Below are 18009 nucleotides of genomic sequence, written 5' to 3' on the forward strand. Positions count from 1 at the left end.
AAAAAAATAAACGTAAACAAATCGATCGCTATCGTTAAATGTGAGATATTATACACTATAATTATATAATATTATAGTGCGTGTGTATATATATATATATATATATATATATATATATATATATATATATATATATATATATATATGTGTATATATATATATATATATATATATATATATATACACACACACACACACATATATAGTATAAGTAGGCGAATTGGGACGCAGCAAATGTACTAAATAAAGTACTCCAAGTATATTACACCAGCACCCGTTTTATTTAATCAACTTTTTAAATTTAAAATAAAAATGTATTACTAAATTTTCGCTTGCAGGACAAAAGAAATAATCTAAAAAGGTAAATAAAGCGAAACAGCGTAGAGGAGGAGGCTGTCTTACGTTAAACCAATGAGATACGAAAACGTAATGTATGGGCGTGTCTAAGTGACGATCCACAGAAATATATAAATAGAAGCCCAGCCTTCATATTTTCAAATACGAGGTACTCCGTGGGAGAGATCGTGGTTCAACGAGGTTTGTGTAAGTCAACTTTAAATCTTTTGGTAGATATTTAGGCATTAGGGAACAGTCATAGTAGTTCAACTAGAGCTAATTTAAAACAATTCGCCGTTTTCAGAGTTGATCGGATTTTAGCTTTCTCGTGTTTACTGGTGAATCATTTGCTGGCTAATTGTTTAGCTTGGATTAATGTTTCAAACACTCTTGGCCTTGAACGAAGTTAGTTTAAACCTCATGTGGCGTTTTTAGACACCTTAAGTGTAATTTTTTTATTAATTTTTATTTTTAGGCGGGCTTTGAAGCAATATGTGGCATCTGATAATTCTCTGCTGATTTAGTGTAACGTTAGGTCTTTGCCCGCCATTTTGGACAATGGTTTGTTCATCTTGTACTTGAAGAGGTCGAGTTGCCGGTGTTGTTAAATGCTGCATTCAAATAACTTTCCCTTGTGCCTCTGCACATTTTCCCGCCGTTTCTAAATTATGCAACCGCTATATTTCTGTTTGAAAGTGAGTTTCGAGGTGGGATGGTGTGTAATATGCAGAATTTGAGGGGCACCGTTTCTGCTGCAGATGGAGGTTGATGCTGGTGTCACAGAATAGCGTCTGATGCAAATATACTCACGGGATGCTCGTTTGGTGTTGTTCAAGGCCAATTACGCACGCGTTTAAGCGTTTTATATCGAATTTAAAACGCGCCGTAAGCTCTTTACGTTGTACAGCTTTATAAATGGACATTTGAGTATATGCGGCTTTGGAGCGGAAGTGGTAAAAGCAAACGTTCAAGACCCGGATGATACCGCCATTTTAAGTCACCGTTTGAGTTTCCCATTTGAAATGGGAATAATTCCATAGTTGTGTATTTTAAGTCATTATTGTTTTGTTTTTTTTTTAAATTCCAGAGACTGAGAAACAATGGCTCGTACCAAGCAGACCGCGCGTAAATCAACTGGAGGAAAGGCGCCAAGAAAACAGCTGGCGACTAAAGCCGCTAGGAAGAGCGCGCCCTCTACTGGTGGCGTCAAGAAGCCCCACAGATACAGGTGTGTCTGAGATGCTGCTGTAATGAGGTGCACAATTGCACATGCATGATAGTTGAGTTACATTTATTTACTTTATTTCCCCCCCACTCCCACTTTAGGCCTGGAACTGTTGCTCTGAGAGAGATTCGTCGTTATCAGAAGTCCACAGAGTTGCTTATCCGCAAGTTGCCATTTCAGCGTCTGGTTAGGGAGATCGCACAGGACTTTAAAACTGATCTGAGGTTCCAGAGTGCAGCCATTGGTGCACTTCAGGTGTGTTTATAATTTAAAATCATTCCATGACTGTATTGCTGTGTGATATACAACATGCTCAAAGTTTCTAAAAAAAGCTTTAACAAACTCGTGTTTTTTTGTTTTTTAAATATACAGGAAGCAAGTGAAGCCTACCTTGTCGGTTTGTTTGAGGACACTAACTTGTGCGCCATTCATGCAAAGAGAGTCACAATCATGCCCAAGGATATCCAGCTTGCAAGGCGAATCAGAGGAGAGAGGGCCTAATTTTTGTTTTGTTTTCTGTTTTTTTTTTTTCCTTTTAACTTTTAATGAGAAACACTCAGTAAAAGCAATGGATTTGTACATTGGAGTCATTTTGTAAAGCATTCCTTACAGACTCAGGTTTTTAAAGTGAGTGTGTCTAGATTAACCATTGTAGAGCTCATTGTAAAGCGGATTTAGTTGCATGCTTTAAAGTATTTATCTCTTATCTTTTACATTGATCATTGGGTTGTAAATAAAAATTACTCTACCTCAAAACGGTGTGCTGGTTCAGTCTGTCACTTGAATATGCTTTGGCTCCAGTTTTTAATTGAAATGCCTATGTAATACTTGAATGACTGCTATGTAAGTCTCTTATGACTAAAGTTACCTTTTTTCTATGTTTATAAAGCTGAATCTCTGCCTGATTTGTAGCATAGCATGTAGACTTGGCTTTTCACCGCGAGAGGGCAGCGTCGTGTCACTTTTGGCGCGGTTTGCACAGTATTAACCACAAGCGGTCATCAAATTACATCTAGTAATATTTTCTGTTAGAAGTGTCATGATACCGTGTTACTGTTTACATAAGCAGAATATAACTCATTTGATGGCACTAACAAATTACAGTGATTGAGTGTTGGCCGCCAAATTAAACGTGTAACGGTGTCTTGACAACTTTAGCATGCTAATCAAAACAGTTTTAACCTTTCTTTGGGATCACCACAGTAGTCTCCATTTTAAGGAAGCTACTTCGTATGTTACTCGGCGATACAAAAGTCTTTGACAATACTGGACATATTTCACTACTTAACTTACAAAACATCGTTGTGTGATTGATTATATTCTTCCATGGACTACAAAATGTCATTGGTTCAGTCTATATACCATGTAATTTCGGTGTATTTATTATTGTGTGGTGATATGAATTTATTTGTAACTTTGTCCTTATAGTTTCCTATCTTGACCAGGGACCCGTTTCAGACAGGAGGTTAAGTGAAAACTGTATGTTAACCCTGAAGTGAGGGAAACTGGGTTTTCCGTTTCAAAATGGGAGGTTTGTCAAACCTGAGAAAGCGGAGTAAGTCGAGCCCGTTTCTAAAAGAGAGGTAACTTACTCTGTGAACCTAACCTGGTCAGGAGCAGGTTTTCTTCGGTAAACCCAGAGTTTCTTTCCGTCTCCTAAAGTGCGATGTTTTAATACCTCATTCACGCTGCAAAATTGCTTTTCTTCAAAAATGGAGTATTTTTGTCTCATTTCATGTACAAATATTTAAAAATACTTAAATTAAGATGTATTTTCTACAGATGAAAAATTGTATTTAGTCTTGTTAAAATATTGAAATTGTTCTCCATAGGGTAAGAAAAATAATCTTAATGAAAACGTAAACAAGAATAAGCTATTTTTAATTTCTTACCCCATTGCCAGATAATTTGCTAAATAAAAAAAATCACTTAAATTAGTTTTTACCCTTCAACAAGACTAAATAGGTTACACCCCTACTCTTTACGAGATGTGCCATGGGACCACAGAGAGTCAGGACCTCAGTTTAACGTCTTTCAGACGGTGCTTTTTTACAGTATTGTCCCCATCACTATACTGGGGCGTTAGGATCCACACAGACCACAGGGTGAGCACCCCCTGCTGGTCTCACTAACACCTCTTCCAACAGCAACCTAGTTTTCCCAGGAGGTCTCCCATCCAGGTACTGACCAGGCTCAACCCTGCTTCGTTTCAGTGGGCAACCAGTCTTGGGATGCAGGGTGATATGGCTGTGGCTGGTTATGACTGGTTTTGTGGTCCAGGGTCACAATTATGCATTTGTAACTGCAGGTTAAAGCATTACATGTCCCTCAGAGCTGCATTAAACAGAGTGTAAAAGCAAAACTTCTGTTTCCTCTGCAAAAAAAAAAAAGCCCATTAAAGGTAAAATCAATCTAAATGAATTTAAACTTATTGGAAAAGATTAATCTGCTACATGACAATAGGCTACATCAACTGGAATACTTCAAACCAGAGCTGTTTTTGTTTTGTATGCTGCCAAGAAGACACCTCAGAAGATGGATGAAGTATAGCTCCATCATTGTTCAAAGTAAAAATTTGGCATTTCTTTATTTTTGCTGTATCAAAAACATACCGAACCGTGACACCACTGTATCGTATGGAACCGAACTGTGAATTTTGTGAACCGTTAGACCCCTACACACACACACACACACACACACCCCTTGTATCCCCTTGTTAAGTATTTTTAACCTCTTAAGACCCTGCGGCCTCATATGAGGACATTATATTTTAGTGAATTTCTCTGAGACTATTACACAGTTTTAAACCTGGATGTCCTGTACAGAGCACATTCAGGGCTTTTCAGAGATACCAAATGATTGGATGTTTCACCATGACCACTCCCTCTCCTTGGTCTTCAAAAATGTCTGAAATTAATTTAGTGACACTCTGTAATCATTTAAATCTGTCTATGGGGTTTCAAATCAAAATATGACTTTCTGTTACGAAACAGGGCATTGATTTTATACATGTCCTCATATGAGGACACAGGGACTAAAAGCATGTTTATTACGCATTTTGGGAGACATAACAAATGAATAGGGAACGACATTTTATTTAAATATTCTGTGAAATTTTATATATTACTCCCATTATTACACTTCTTTTTTCAATACATGTTGCCCCAAAAACACATTAATATGCAAATTAGATTTAGTTTATAGATACATTGTATATAATGAGAAAACCCATTATGGCCATTTTACACACATTTTGCAGAAAGAAAAATTGTATATCGAATCATTCTGTTATAACATAGTTATATAGAAATTTTGAAAACTAAAAATGTATTGGTGATTTTAAAAAATCAATTGTTTTTGCCTATGCATGTTCATTCATGTATTTTTTATTTTTTTTAAAGAATTTGAGTCCCGATTTCCTCTACCGAGGACATAGCATATCTTTTGTATGAAATATATATATATATATTATTTTATTTTTATTTTTTACATTATTTTTAATGCTCTAAACAATGTAAAGACATGGAAAAAACTTTTTTTCTTCCTAAAACTTGTTTTTGTCGGGTCTTAAGAGGCTAAAGTCAAAAGTTTATCATCTTGTTTGTTATGTCAACTTAATACTGAACACAAAGAATAAAACACAAATTAAAGCAAAGCTTAAGCATTTGAACACTTTATTTGAAATAAAATGTTTATTTTTACTCAACCATTTTAGAATGAACAATTTTTTCATACACATTACACAATTCTACACAGGATTGATTGAAGCAAGCAAATTCAGATCCATCAAACACAAAAATCAAAACACAAAATGTATTAAATTTTAATAAAATGTACTTTTCCATTTAAGTAGAAAAGACATAATATACTTAAAAAAAAAAAATGTCTATCATCCTTATTTTGGAAGCGAAAGGCTAAAGCTCTTTGGCCAGTTGTCGATCATCATCTGTTTCAGACTGTGAAAGCTGAAGAAGGACTTTTTCCTGGTCTTCCTCTTTCAATTTTAGAAAGCATGGCTCTTCCACTAAACCTTTGAAGACTTTTGGTTGTTGCAAAGCCATCTGACTGCAGTGCAGACAGGGGCCTTCTGTTATCTGTGGCTTCTTCTTGAGAGAAGTGTACAAATGTTTCCTGTGAAAAAGTTAATTTATAGTCAAATGACCAGGAGAGAGAGAGAGGGATAAAGAAATACCTTTTAACTGCAAAATTATCTAACAGGATAAATCATATTTGTATGAAGGGACATGCACATGGAGGGGAAAAATACAATGTTAACAGATCATCAGTTGGAACCAAGTCCATATATGCCTCCCCAGTAAATAAATAAATATGTACAGTGTAAACACCACTTTTAACCCCATGTAAAGAAACATTTCACACTTGGATACTTGGGGGTTAGCACCACTTTAACTTGGTGTAATGAAAGCCTACTCCAGAGAAGGGTTTCTACGGCTTTAGCATTGTTAGCCCTTTATCAATAGACAGACAACCAATTGCCTGCCTCATATTCAAGTGCTTTGGACAGTCACTGAGAAAATAAGCACTGCATAAAAACACTAAATTAAATTCAGCATTTGACAGGATGTCAAAAATGTCAAATGCTGACAGAAAACACAACAGCCAGGGTCAAAAAGAGACTGTATATGTCTTTTATAATCTTAAAAAGTACATTCAGGATAAACTTGATAGTAAAGTCAGCTGTATGTAATATGAGGATGTGCAGTGCTTGGGCATTTTTGTATCACATCACATGCAGTGTCTGTCCAATCAGTTTAGCTGGGTTTAGTAATGTACAATGGCTGGGGTTTAGTAATGTACAATGTAAAACAGCAGCATATGAAAACCCAGGATTAATTGTCAACCCCAGGTAAATTATATTCTGTGTGAAGCGTGAAGCAAGATAAACCAGTATTCAGTTTACCTGGGGTTTACATTCACCCAGTGTTAACTATTTCATATGTGAAAAGCCCTCATGTTTTTCATTCTAATGAAAAGAGAAGTTGATATATAAACCCGATTCCAAAAAGTTGGGAAACTGTACAAATTGTGAATAAAAAAGGAATGCAATAATTTACAAATCTCATAAACTTATATTTTATTCACAATAGAATATAGATAACATATAAAATGTTGAAAGTGAGACATTTTGAAATGTCATGCCAAATATTGGCTCATTTTGGATTTCATGAGAGCTACACAGGTAGCAATAAGAGGCCGGAAAAGTTAAATGTACATATAAGGAACAGCTGGAGGACCAATTTGCAACTTATTAGGTCAATTGGCAACATGATTGGGTATAAAAAGAGCCTCTCAGAGTGGCAGTGTCTCTCAGAATTCAAGATGGGAAGAGGATCACCAATTCCCTCAATGCTGCGGTGAAAAATAGTGGAGCAATATCAGAAAGGAGTTTCTCAGAGAAAAATTGCAAAGAGTTTGAAGTTATCATCATCTACAGTGCATAATATCATCCAAAGATTCAGAGAATCTGGAACAATCTCTGTGCGTAAGGGTCAAGGCCGGAAAACCATACTGGATGCCTGTGATCTTCGGGCCCTTAGACGGCACTGCATCACATACAGGAATGCTACTGTAATGGAAATCACAACATGGGCTCAGGAATACTTCCAGAAAACATTGTCGATGAACACAATCCACCGTGCCATTCGCCGTTGCCAGCTAAAACTCTATAGGTCAAAAAAGAAGCCATATCTAAACATGATCCAGAAGCGCAGGCATTTTCTCTGGGCCAAGGCTCATTTAAAATGGACTGTGGCAAAGTGGAAAACTGTTCTGTGGTCGGTCAGACTAATCAAAATTTGAAGTTCTTTTTGGAAAACTGGGACGCCATGTCATCCGGACTAAAGAGGACAAGGACAACCCAAGTTGTTATCAGCGCTCAGTTCAGAAGCCTGCATCTCTGATGGTATGGGGTTGCATGAGTGCGTGTGGCATGGGCAGCTTACACATCTGGAAAGGCACCATCAATGCTGAAAGGTATATCCAAGTTCTAGAACAACATATGCTCCCATCCAGACGTCGTCTCTTTCAGGGAAGACCTTGCATTTTCCAACATGACAATGCCAGACCACATACTGCATCAATTACAACATCATGACTGCGTAGAAGAAGGATCCGGGTACTGAAATGGCCAGCCTGCAGTCCAGATCTTTCACCCATAGAAAACATTTGGCGCATCATCAAGAGGAAGATGCGACAAAGAAGACCTAAGACAGTTGAGCAACTAGAAGCCTGTATTAGACAAGAATGGGACAACATTCCTATTCCTAAACTTGAGCAACTTGTCTCCTCAGTCCCCAGACGTTTGCAGACTGTTATAAAAAGAAGAGGGGATGCCACACAGTGGTAAACATGGCCTTGTCCCAACTTTTTTGAGATGTGTTGATGCCATGAAATTTAAAATCTTAAATTAAGATACAAATTAAATTAAAATATAAACTTATTTTTCCCTTAAAATGATACATTTTCTCAGTTTAAACATTTGAAATGTCTTCTGTTGTATTCTGAATAAAATATTGAAATTTGAAACTTCCACATCATTGCATTCTGTTTTTATTCTTTTTTGGAATCGGGTTTGTATTCCAATTTTTTTTTTTTTACTTTCCCTTTCTTTTTCTTACCATCAACATGAAGATCCCACAATCAATAGAACCGACCAGCTCTTGTGGACATTGTGGAGCTAAAACAAAAGGTGTGCATTCAACCTGTGCCGTCTGGTCCGTTTTAAAACACTGGGCAGTGGAAATTGTTGCAACAACTTTTTCCAAGTAAAGCTGAGCATCTCTGAATCGTAATATGCCTGTATAAATAAAAATAAAAAAACTGAATAAAATATTGGTCAGCATCAGAAAATGTAACCATTGAAATAAAACACAGTGCCAAGTTAACGATCCATAACAAAGTGAGACGATCAAGTTTTAAAATATCAACAGACGCGATAACGCACTTCATCACACAGCACATTTACAAAAAATGTACTAGAGACATGTTCTGTATAAACTGCTTATCAAACAACAAACGATTAAAGGCATAAAATAAAGGAATTTGATCGATTAAATACCTTTTCACCGTGTTCTTATCCGCCATTATTGTCTCTCCGCCCACTTCCGGCGTCAGACTGCTGGCCTGGCTCTGCTGTCCTCAGACTGCTGGGACGTAATGGTTCTGCAGTTCTGCAGTTGGTTATTATTGGGAGCTGTTGCCATGGTGAATCGTAATTTCGGAGCTCCACTGATCATGACTTTTCATGGTCGTGGTGCACGCGCTAAACTCAGAGTCAACCTACTCAGAGTTGAATAAACTAACACAATTCAGCCGTTCTGAAACCGAAAACTGAGTTTCCCTCACGGTAAGTTAACTCAGAGTTCAAGTTTAAACTCAGAGTTAGTTGAACCTCCTTATTGAAACGGGCCCAGGACTCCCTGTAGAAGAAATACTGTATCTCAATGGGACTTTCCTGGTTAAGTAAATAAATAAAATTAGTATTGTATTAGCAACACTCTTGGACTGAAACACTCCTGTGCAAAGCTCTATCTGACCCTCTTGATGTTACCTAAGTTGCCTCTGTTATTTCTTTTTTTCTTTCCTAAAGAAGATTTTAATATGCAAATGTAATTGTGGATCAGATCTTTTATTCAAAGTCATTCCCTAAGCATATGCATTAATTCTCACTACTTTAATTACCTTTGACAAAAGGCAGCCACCCTTTGGTGTTGGATGCTGCAAGTCTTATTGTGTTTTATAAGCTTTCAGCTTATCATTCTCCACAATATTTCTATGACATTTTTGTAAAATATTTAATATTCGGACAGATTCAGATTTGAGGAACTCTTGTTTTGTGCTCAAATTTATTATGAAGTATCTTTGAGGTTTGTATTGTTTATGTGTGTGAATACAGACAGGAAGCATGTAAACACTGGAAACCATAAGACAGCATGAGTTCCGATAAACAGATTCATTAAACCGCATCAAAAGAGAAATTTCACAGACAAATGGGACAAACATATGCGCTAGGACGCAATGACGTCAGACCCCTCAACCCTGAGCCCTGCTCCAGTCCCAGCTGCAGACACACACTCTTCTCACAGTCTCTGTCTCACCCTCTCTCCCTCACCTCTTGCTCTTTGTCTTTCTCAGAGTCGTCCTGTGCCTATTTATTTGTATTTATACAGATACAAAATTAACATGTCTTGTTGACTCTTTCCCAGGGGATTGACTGTGGGGGTCCAGATTTCAGCTCTGTTATCTGTCATTATTTCACTTGTCTGTATCTTTCTGTGATGCTTACATCCTAAGGCTGTTCTCATCATGGATTCTCAAATCTCTGTTAGAGGCACACAACCTTACTTGTGAGGCACAAGTTTCCTAAGTCACTCTTTTGTTTATCACTTGATATGTGGATTGTTTTTTTTTTGTTTGTTTTTTTATGTGTAAATTTCTTAATTTTTCTGATCATGTCCATACAAATTCATTAAAAGTTATTCAAACAATGCTTACATATTTTTCCCAGGCTGGACCATTACAGCTGGAAAAACATTTCTTGGTTTTGCCAGGCTTGTCTTATTTTTTTTATTTTTTTTTTTGCAGACTTTGCCAGAACTGCATGTTCTGTTGCGCTGATCTATATTAAACGAACTCTCTGCATCAGCACCCAGCATTCCATACTGACATATTCTTGTTATTATCAATAATAGTTACATTACTTTAATGACACTTGCTACGAAATACATTTAACAACTGCATGTCAAAAACCAACAAATGGGTATTAGATCAAAAAGCATATTCACCATTGATCTCAGTGTTGTCATGAGTCTCATCCTGCCTCTAGAGCAGTGTTATTTTAGTATTATTTATATAGTATATTGTAGTATTTATTTTTAATTAACTATAATTTTTGATATTTTTAATTTAATTTCAGTTTTAGTCATTTACTACTTCTACTTAAACTTATTTTATTTCAGTTTGTTTAAGGTTAACATTAATCTAATATTTATATTACACTTTTATTTCTGTTAACAAAAATGGCTTTAGTTTTAATTCATAATAACAGCACTGCTCCAGAGTGAGTTTATGACTCAGATGACTGACTCCAGAACCAAGGTAAAGACAGCAGCTTGGCCATCCTCAGGACACGCTAAGAAGCGATTACTAAATCTCACCTTTGACTTGGATTTTGACATTATTTTCATGACAGTTGTTTTCACACAAATCCAGACTTTTTACATTTTAGTGTTTTATAATTCACATTGGACTCATGATTCTCATTGCTGCAATACAGTAATTAAAAAAATAAATAAAAATCACGAAAATCACTTACAACAGCTTGTCTCCATGGCCAACAGGAACATATCCAATATGCCTTTTTATTGGCTAAAATTTATCTGATTATAAAATATATCTACCTTTTCATAATATGATGACGTCTAAAATGTGCCCTATATTAAAGCACAGTCTGGATTAGCTGTTTGTGCAGGCCAGTCAATTTCCTGTGCCATTTGTCATAGATAATAAACGATAAGTGATTTAAACCATTATATTATTATACTGTACTGCAATCTTGTTTTCCATCTAAGAAGGGAAGAAATCCATTATGGAACAATATCCCCTCACCTTTCTAGTGTAGCAGACAACTTTCGTTAAACTGACAGTGAACACCTAGTGGTCTTATTACAAAATCGACAACCGTGTTATATTTTATTGTTAAAAAGGGGCTATTTATTCATTCATTGCTTTTTCAGGCTCAAATGCATTACATCATGCTTAACGCAAATCATTATATTGATCATTTTGTATGATGTACTACTGCTCAACAAGAAAAAATAAATAAAATTCCCAAGAGACCAACTTTGAGATTATTATTTTTTTTAATTCCTCATTTTCTTTTTATTTGTTTGTCTTTGTTCTGTTTTACTTGGGAAAAAGCCCTCAGACTGCCACTGTGTTTATGAATAATTTGAGTCATATATTGTTTTAGCCCTGGGCATGAGAGGGCTCTCTCTCTCTAGGGGAGATTATCAGCTTCCTGTTATCAAGATGCTCTTGTTATCATTTTGTAATCATTTGTAATATCTGCATACGAAAATAGTGTACGTTCAAATGATACTTAAATCATCCTGACACATCTTGGACAGTGAAACAATAATTTCAAGTCTTATTGTGTATCCATATTAATATCCATACAGTCTCTAAATGAATTAGACCTTTTTGGAATTCCTTGGAGTCCTTGTTTTTGCTGGTAGAGTGCACTCATGAGAAAGTGAGAGGAATGGGAATGCAACGAATAGAGTTCAAGAGTATGAAGATCAAGTAAACATCAGCGCTGGACGCTGCACTTCCGAAGTCTTGAATGTGTTTATATCTTGCTATGCTGTCTGCATACCACCTGCCCACTGACTCCAACTTCAATGAAACAGGAGCCAACACCTGGGTTTAGTGTCGCTAACACTTGTCCACATGAGCAGTAATCCACCAAATATGTTTGCATTGAACTGAATTTACTTTAATGTTTCCCTAATGATGTTTTTGAGTAAACCTATAGACATTGCACATAAAGTTTACATGCTCTGACATTAGTACTGCTTACAGAGTCTCTAAAATTGGCTGGGAGTGAATCTTACACTCTTGAAATTGTTCCAAGACCCTGTTGAAAAAAAAACAGCATATGTTGGTTAGGTATGTTTTGAAGCATGGCAGCTGGTTATGAGCTGGTTTCAGCAGGTCATGTGCTGGTCCTATGCCAGACCTAAGCAACTAGCTCCTGCTCAGGACCAGCTTAAACCAGCTTGCGACCAACTAAGAACCAGCTTAAACCAGCTGCCATGCTTCAAAACTTACTTAACCAGCATATTCTGTTTTGTTTTTGTTTTTTTTTCCAAAGGTATTCTCACATTTTTAGCATCCCCTCTCAGTGAAGATGTTCGCAATGAAAAATCCTACAAAATATGCATTTATTCAGTCTTGAAACAGAACAGATCAAGTTTCAATAACATTAATATATAAACTGGAGAATATATAGCAATGACTCAGATTGGAAATGGATCGCAGGTGCTTCCATGACTTTATTTGTTCCCTTAAAATGGACTCAGAGAATATCATCCTATACAAGTCTTCATTGAGACATGCTATCCTATTATTTGAATATCTGTAAAAGGCAGCCTTAGGCCAAGCTCTGCATCCGTGTTTTATAATCCGCTTCATCAGCAGGTGATTCACCCTGAATAATCCTTGTTTCGCTCAGCCAACAATAAGAATTAGGCAGTGTTCACGGCATCAAGCTAACCCAAGGATCTCTCTCTCTCTGTCAATTCATTATCAAGTTCTGGAAGCGAGACAATTTCAGGAACTGCAGATTGCCACACCTATGCTACACTTCGGACTCGCTCCTGACAGGGATGTGCAAATCCAGGGTGTGATTACAGAAGCGGTAGACCACGGACCAGCTGGCTTTCCGCTTGATGAAGAGCCGCAGCTTGTCTCTGAAAGTCTCCCCGAGGAAGCTGTAAATGATCGGGTTTAGGCAGCTGTTGGAGAACGCAGCCAGGTTGACAATGTGTCCGGTCAAGGGGTAGTCGTGCCACAACGTGGTGTCGCTGCGTTTCGATGGGTCGGCCGTGCCTTGGAGCAGCTGGATGCTAATGAACACATTCTCGGGCAGCCAGCAAATAAAGAACACCAGCACCACCACCACGATCATGCGCAGGGCCTTCTGCCGGCGCGGCCACAGTCCTCTGTGCTTCTGGGCACGCATGAGGATGCGGACGATCAGGGAGTAGCACAGGCCGATGATGGAGAAGGGCACCAGAAATCCGATCGTCACCTCGAGCCACTGGATCTCAAAGACATTGGCGAAGCAGAAGTGCACCTCGCCGGTGTGTTGGGTCTGCACGATGGTGAAAGGAAGCAGAGTCGCCAGGATGGAGGCCATCCAGATGAGGCTGCAGCTGAGTTTGGCGTGCTGCATGGTTCGCAGTGGACTGCTGCTCATAGAGCTAGCCAGAGCAATGTATCGGTCGAAACTCATCCATGTTAGAAAGAAGATGCTGCTGTACATGTTCACCTGGAGGAACAGCGACATGAAGGTACAGAGGACGGCATAGTCGTAGTACTTCTCGTTGAGATTGAAGACCTCGATGAGTGAGTCCGCCACTAGAATAAGGTCCGCCACAGCCAGGTTGACGAAGTATAGATCAGGGATGGTCATCTTGTCCCTGTGGTTGAGGTTGACCACCAAAATGAGGATGTTCCCAATGAAGCCAATGGGAAACAGGAATATGGTGTACAGGCAGGAGAGAAACAGGCCAATGATGTAAAACTCATAGGTGTCTATGCTTTCTTTCACATCGGTTAGGTTGAAGTCATATGAAGCATTAAACTGCTCAGTGCCATTTACATAAATCTGAATCACAGTGGTAGTCTGCTCTTCCATACTGGCCAAGTCTCTGTTTCAGATGCTGTGAATGGTGCTACATACTTCATTTGTGTCAGTTCCCAGTTCGCCTTGTAGAGAGCATCCTTCGTTAAGCCTCCATTCGCATTCTGATGGCAACCGGTTGTTTACAAGCGGACGCTCAAGGTTTGATAGATTCCACCCAGACAGATTCGCCTCTGGAGATGTAGCCAGGGTAGAGGACCTCCATTTTCAGGGCAGTCTCTCAGCTATGGAGGCTGCCTGGGCTTGTGTGATCCATGGCACCAACACCAAGAGTCTCTCCTTAGGGACTGAGCTTCCTTTTTTTCTTTTGCACACTTTGCTCTTCACACGCGTTCAATCCAGTGCAGTCTGGTCTCCTCCAGTCCATGAGCATGATTTTTTTTTTTTTTTTTTTTTTTTAGCCCAACAATGACACCACCACTGTGACACCTGAACAAGAGAGAGAAAAGTGAGGAAAATAATATCTGACTAAACTTTTGGCATCACTTGTTTCATTGACATTATTATTTAAGGTGATAGTTCACCCGAAAATTAACATTCTGTCATCATTTATTCACCCTCATTTCATTCCAAACCTGTATGACTACCTTATTGACTGACAGCTCTCCTGTTCCCGTGTTGAAAGAAATCGGGAGTAACTGCAGAGGCATTGTGTGTGCTGTGTAAACATGATGGCTACTGTAGTTCTAGACCAAAAATGTGAACATGCATTTACTCATCTGTTCCACAAAATTAATAAAAACAGTGAAATGCAAACTCAGAATATGACGCAAGCCTTTCTTCTGCATCCTATTCTTTATGCAATCCAGAATGGGAGCACAGCTGAAAGGTTTGTGTGAGCTGCGCCCTCTAATTTACAGACTTGAATTTACATCTCTTTCAGACTGAGGCGTATTCATGTCACTATTGGTGTGAAAAGGCTTTCACATTTACCAAAATCAAACAAGCAAGCTTAGACCAGATTGAAAAAGCAACACAAAAGTAATGTAAACTGTTCCCTTTGCCCAACTCAATTCAAGCAATGAATCTTCAAGAAATGGCTAAAAACACATCTCTTCCATCTTCATTTGACCCTCTAACTCTAGCACTCTCTATTCTAATTCTATTGTATCTATTTGTTTTCTTTTTTTATTTAAAAAAACAAACAAACAAACAAAAAAACACTTGATCCTCTAACACTTGCACTCTCTATTCATTTTCTAATTGCTTGTTTTCTTGAAAAAAGGGCCTCTAAAACTAGCTTTCTCTATTCCTTTTCTATTTTATCTACTTTTTGTTGTTGTTGTTGTTTGTGTGTGTGTGTATATATATATATATATATATATATATATATATATATATATATATATAAACCTTGTGTGTACTGCTGACCGAGACTTGTCATATCACTTGCATATTATTGCTCTTTTGTTTGGTTTTGATTGCTTCTGTTGTCCTCATTTGTAAGTCGCATTGGATAAAGGCATCTAAAAAGTAACTTGCCCCAACACTGATCACTATATATATGTTTTTTCCCATGTAATTAAAGTCAGTGGGGTCCGAAACTGCAAACGGACCCAATGGACTTTCGCTGAATGAAGAAAAAAATCAAAAAAAAAAAACAGACATTTTTAAAAATAACAGAAAGAAAGTCATACAGGTTTGGAATTACAGGGTGAGTAAATGAAGACAGAATTAGATTTTTGAGGTGAACCATCACTGTTAAATATCTGTTTTTGCACTTGATGGCAGCACTCATAACAGTTTTTAATTGATTCACCTTAAGGACCGAGTGTCTACAAGCTCATTAAAATGCAAAGCAAAGTCTTAAACAGATGCATTGAAGCACCCTGAGCTGTCAGACCCATGTGCTAAACTCACAACTATTAAACAGCAAAAAGACGCATTGTAGAACTGCTTCATAGGGATAGATACGATATTTGATTTTCCTCACAGGAACATAGGCTAACTTTACGTAACATTTATGTTCATAACTGATTTTCACTGCACTAATGTATTTTGATTTTGGAGAGATATATAGTGAACTGTAATGATTTTTCACTTACACAATGGGTGTCAAAAGAAAATAGAATCTCATTATATTATAATTTATAATCATAATAATATATAATAATATATCATTTCAGATTAATATGCCACAGTATCATGTAGATATCATGAATAACGATGTATAATTAATTAAATCCAATGCATCCATGCTAATTAAAACACCCATTTTGCAACAATTACAATTTGGAAAGCATATGTAATATTTAGATATAGGATTTGTATTAATCCAAATTAATTTGGTAAACAAATGCAAGAATTATCTTAATGAGTACTAAAATTAAGTATGGCAGAAAAGATTGACCTTCAGTGAGCAATCAGGACATATCTGACTTTTCACTTCCTACATAGATGAACTACGCCTTTCTCAAATATAATTCACCAGAGCCAAATTTAAATGTGCATAATGTTATTCACAACGACCACTATATCAATTTTGTAATAAGAAAGAAACTCAGTGATTTTGATAAAGTCTATGTGACCTGTCTGGACTCAAAATACTTTAACCTTTAAAAGAATCAGCCCGGATTAAATTCCCAATGAAACTGGTCGGCACGCAGCAGAAAAGTCTAAGAACTGCAGCCAGCTTTCCAAAATTAGACCACTTATTTTCAGCGTTTTGCAGATGGCTTATTAGGAGCATAAAGGTTGGGATATTTGGACACTGTAAATGGTTTTGACAATCATGCACAGTACAATCAAATGCAATCTTCACTTTGATTGACAGTTTACAATATTTATCTCAATTAAAATGTAGGAAAAATATCTATAAAAATGTCACTTTAAAGTTTCTGTTAATAATTTTATATATGAACATAATATTTGTTTGGCATATCAAGTGCCCATTAAACTAAACAACTATAAACTAACAGCATTATGTAAGGCTTCCTTTGTTTTAGAAATACCATAAACAGAACTGTGAGAGTCTGATCCTGTAGCTGTAATTCATTCTCAACTGCAGACCCATTCAGATTTCATCACTGCATAATAGATAAAGGAACATTTGTTATTGCCTAAAATTACACCTCCTTCAAAAGACCCAGAAAGACAATATAATTCTTTCCCAAAAGGGAATCTGCACATTTACTCACAGATGCAAGATGACACGAGCAATTTATCAGTATATTAGTGATGGAGTAGTCACATCAACAAAAGACAAGTAGACATGCACCCAAATACTTATTTGGAAAGAGAGAGAGAGAGAGAGAGAGACACTGCACATTATAATGTGTCTCATCCAGGAGAATCACTGTGCTGCTTTATCAAGCGCTCTCAACTATTTGAAATCTCTGCATTGCATTTGTAAAATAATGGTGGCATAGAAGACTTCAGTTTTTTCCCCCTCCCTCTGTTGAAAGACCATCTTACACTAGCATGAATTTGCATGATTTTCCAGGCTGGTTTATTCTGGTTCATGGTGCTTTGGTGCTTGTCTTGCGCAGGTGCCCCAGCATCGCCATGCTATTAGCCAACAAAACTTAACAGGTGAAGCTGCTCAACCAGCAGTCTTTCTAGTAAAGCTGATTGACTAAAATAGTCTTATTGGTTAAGATAGTTAACTGTCATATTCTCTTTGGGATCTGAGAGACTGCATGGCCATTTCAATAGCTCGAAAACATACTTAGCATTCAAGTATCAGGTTGATATTTCATGACTTTTTATTACCAAATACAATCAAAAAAATAAAATAAAACAAATACAATGAAATTTCACATGATATGCTATGGCAGGTAAGCACACATGCTATGTTGTTTACGTGTGTATTATTTTTGTTTATGTATTATTGTCATATTTTCTAATTTTAATTTTATGTTTTTATTAAGTTTATATTTCTCACATAAAAAGTATATTTTACTTGATTTATTCTAATAGTTTTAGTTAACAATACCAACCCTGACACACATTAGTAGTACATTCTGAAAATTTTACTTCAATTTGTTTTATTGTCTTTTTG

General features: G+C 37.0%; 2 protein-coding genes across 3 annotated transcripts; one reads left to right on the forward strand and one right to left on the reverse strand.

The window, feature by feature from the left end:
* Nucleotides 1–401: 401 nt before the first annotated feature.
* Nucleotides 402–2332, forward strand: h3f3a (H3 histone, family 3A). Of its 2 annotated transcripts, none has more exons than XM_058768593.1 (4): nucleotides 402–543; nucleotides 1424–1564; nucleotides 1663–1816; nucleotides 1934–2331. In XM_058768593.1, exons 2-4 carry the CDS (start codon nucleotides 1437–1439, stop codon nucleotides 2060–2062), a joined length of 411 nt encoding a protein of 136 aa, XP_058624576.1. In that variant the 5' UTR covers nucleotides 402–543; nucleotides 1424–1436; the 3' UTR covers nucleotides 2063–2331. The 2 variants fall into 2 exon arrangements, with proteins under 2 accessions (XP_058624576.1, XP_058624577.1); XM_058768594.1 differs by having other exon boundaries at nucleotides 492–537; nucleotides 1934–2332.
* A 10256-nt stretch (nucleotides 2333–12588) lies between these two features.
* Nucleotides 12589–14270, reverse strand: gper1 (G protein-coupled estrogen receptor 1). The gene has a single exon (XM_058771221.1). The coding sequence runs from the start codon at nucleotides 14001–14003 to the stop codon at nucleotides 12942–12944; it is 1062 nt and encodes a 353-aa protein (XP_058627204.1). The 5' UTR covers nucleotides 14004–14270; the 3' UTR covers nucleotides 12589–12941.
* Between the last annotated feature and the right edge of the window lie 3739 nt (nucleotides 14271–18009).

Source organism: Onychostoma macrolepis, chromosome 03, assembly GCF_012432095.1.
Source record: "Onychostoma macrolepis isolate SWU-2019 chromosome 03, ASM1243209v1, whole genome shotgun sequence".
Lineage (NCBI taxonomy): Eukaryota > Metazoa > Chordata > Actinopteri > Cypriniformes > Cyprinidae > Onychostoma > Onychostoma macrolepis.

Coding starts and splice junctions, on each gene's coding strand:
- h3f3a (XM_058768593.1), top strand. CDS start 1,437: ATGGCTCGTACCAAGCAGACCGCGCGTAAATCAACTGGAGGAAAGGCG. Junction 1,565..1,662: donor AAGAAGCCCCACAGATACAG/GTGTGTCTGAGA, acceptor CTCCCACTTTAG/GCCTGGAACTGTTGCTCTGA. Junction 1,817..1,933: donor CAGCCATTGGTGCACTTCAG/GTGTGTTTATAA, acceptor TTAAATATACAG/GAAGCAAGTGAAGCCTACCT.
- gper1 (XM_058771221.1), bottom strand. CDS start 14,003: ATGGAAGAGCAGACTACCACTGTGATTCAGATTTATGTAAATGGCACT.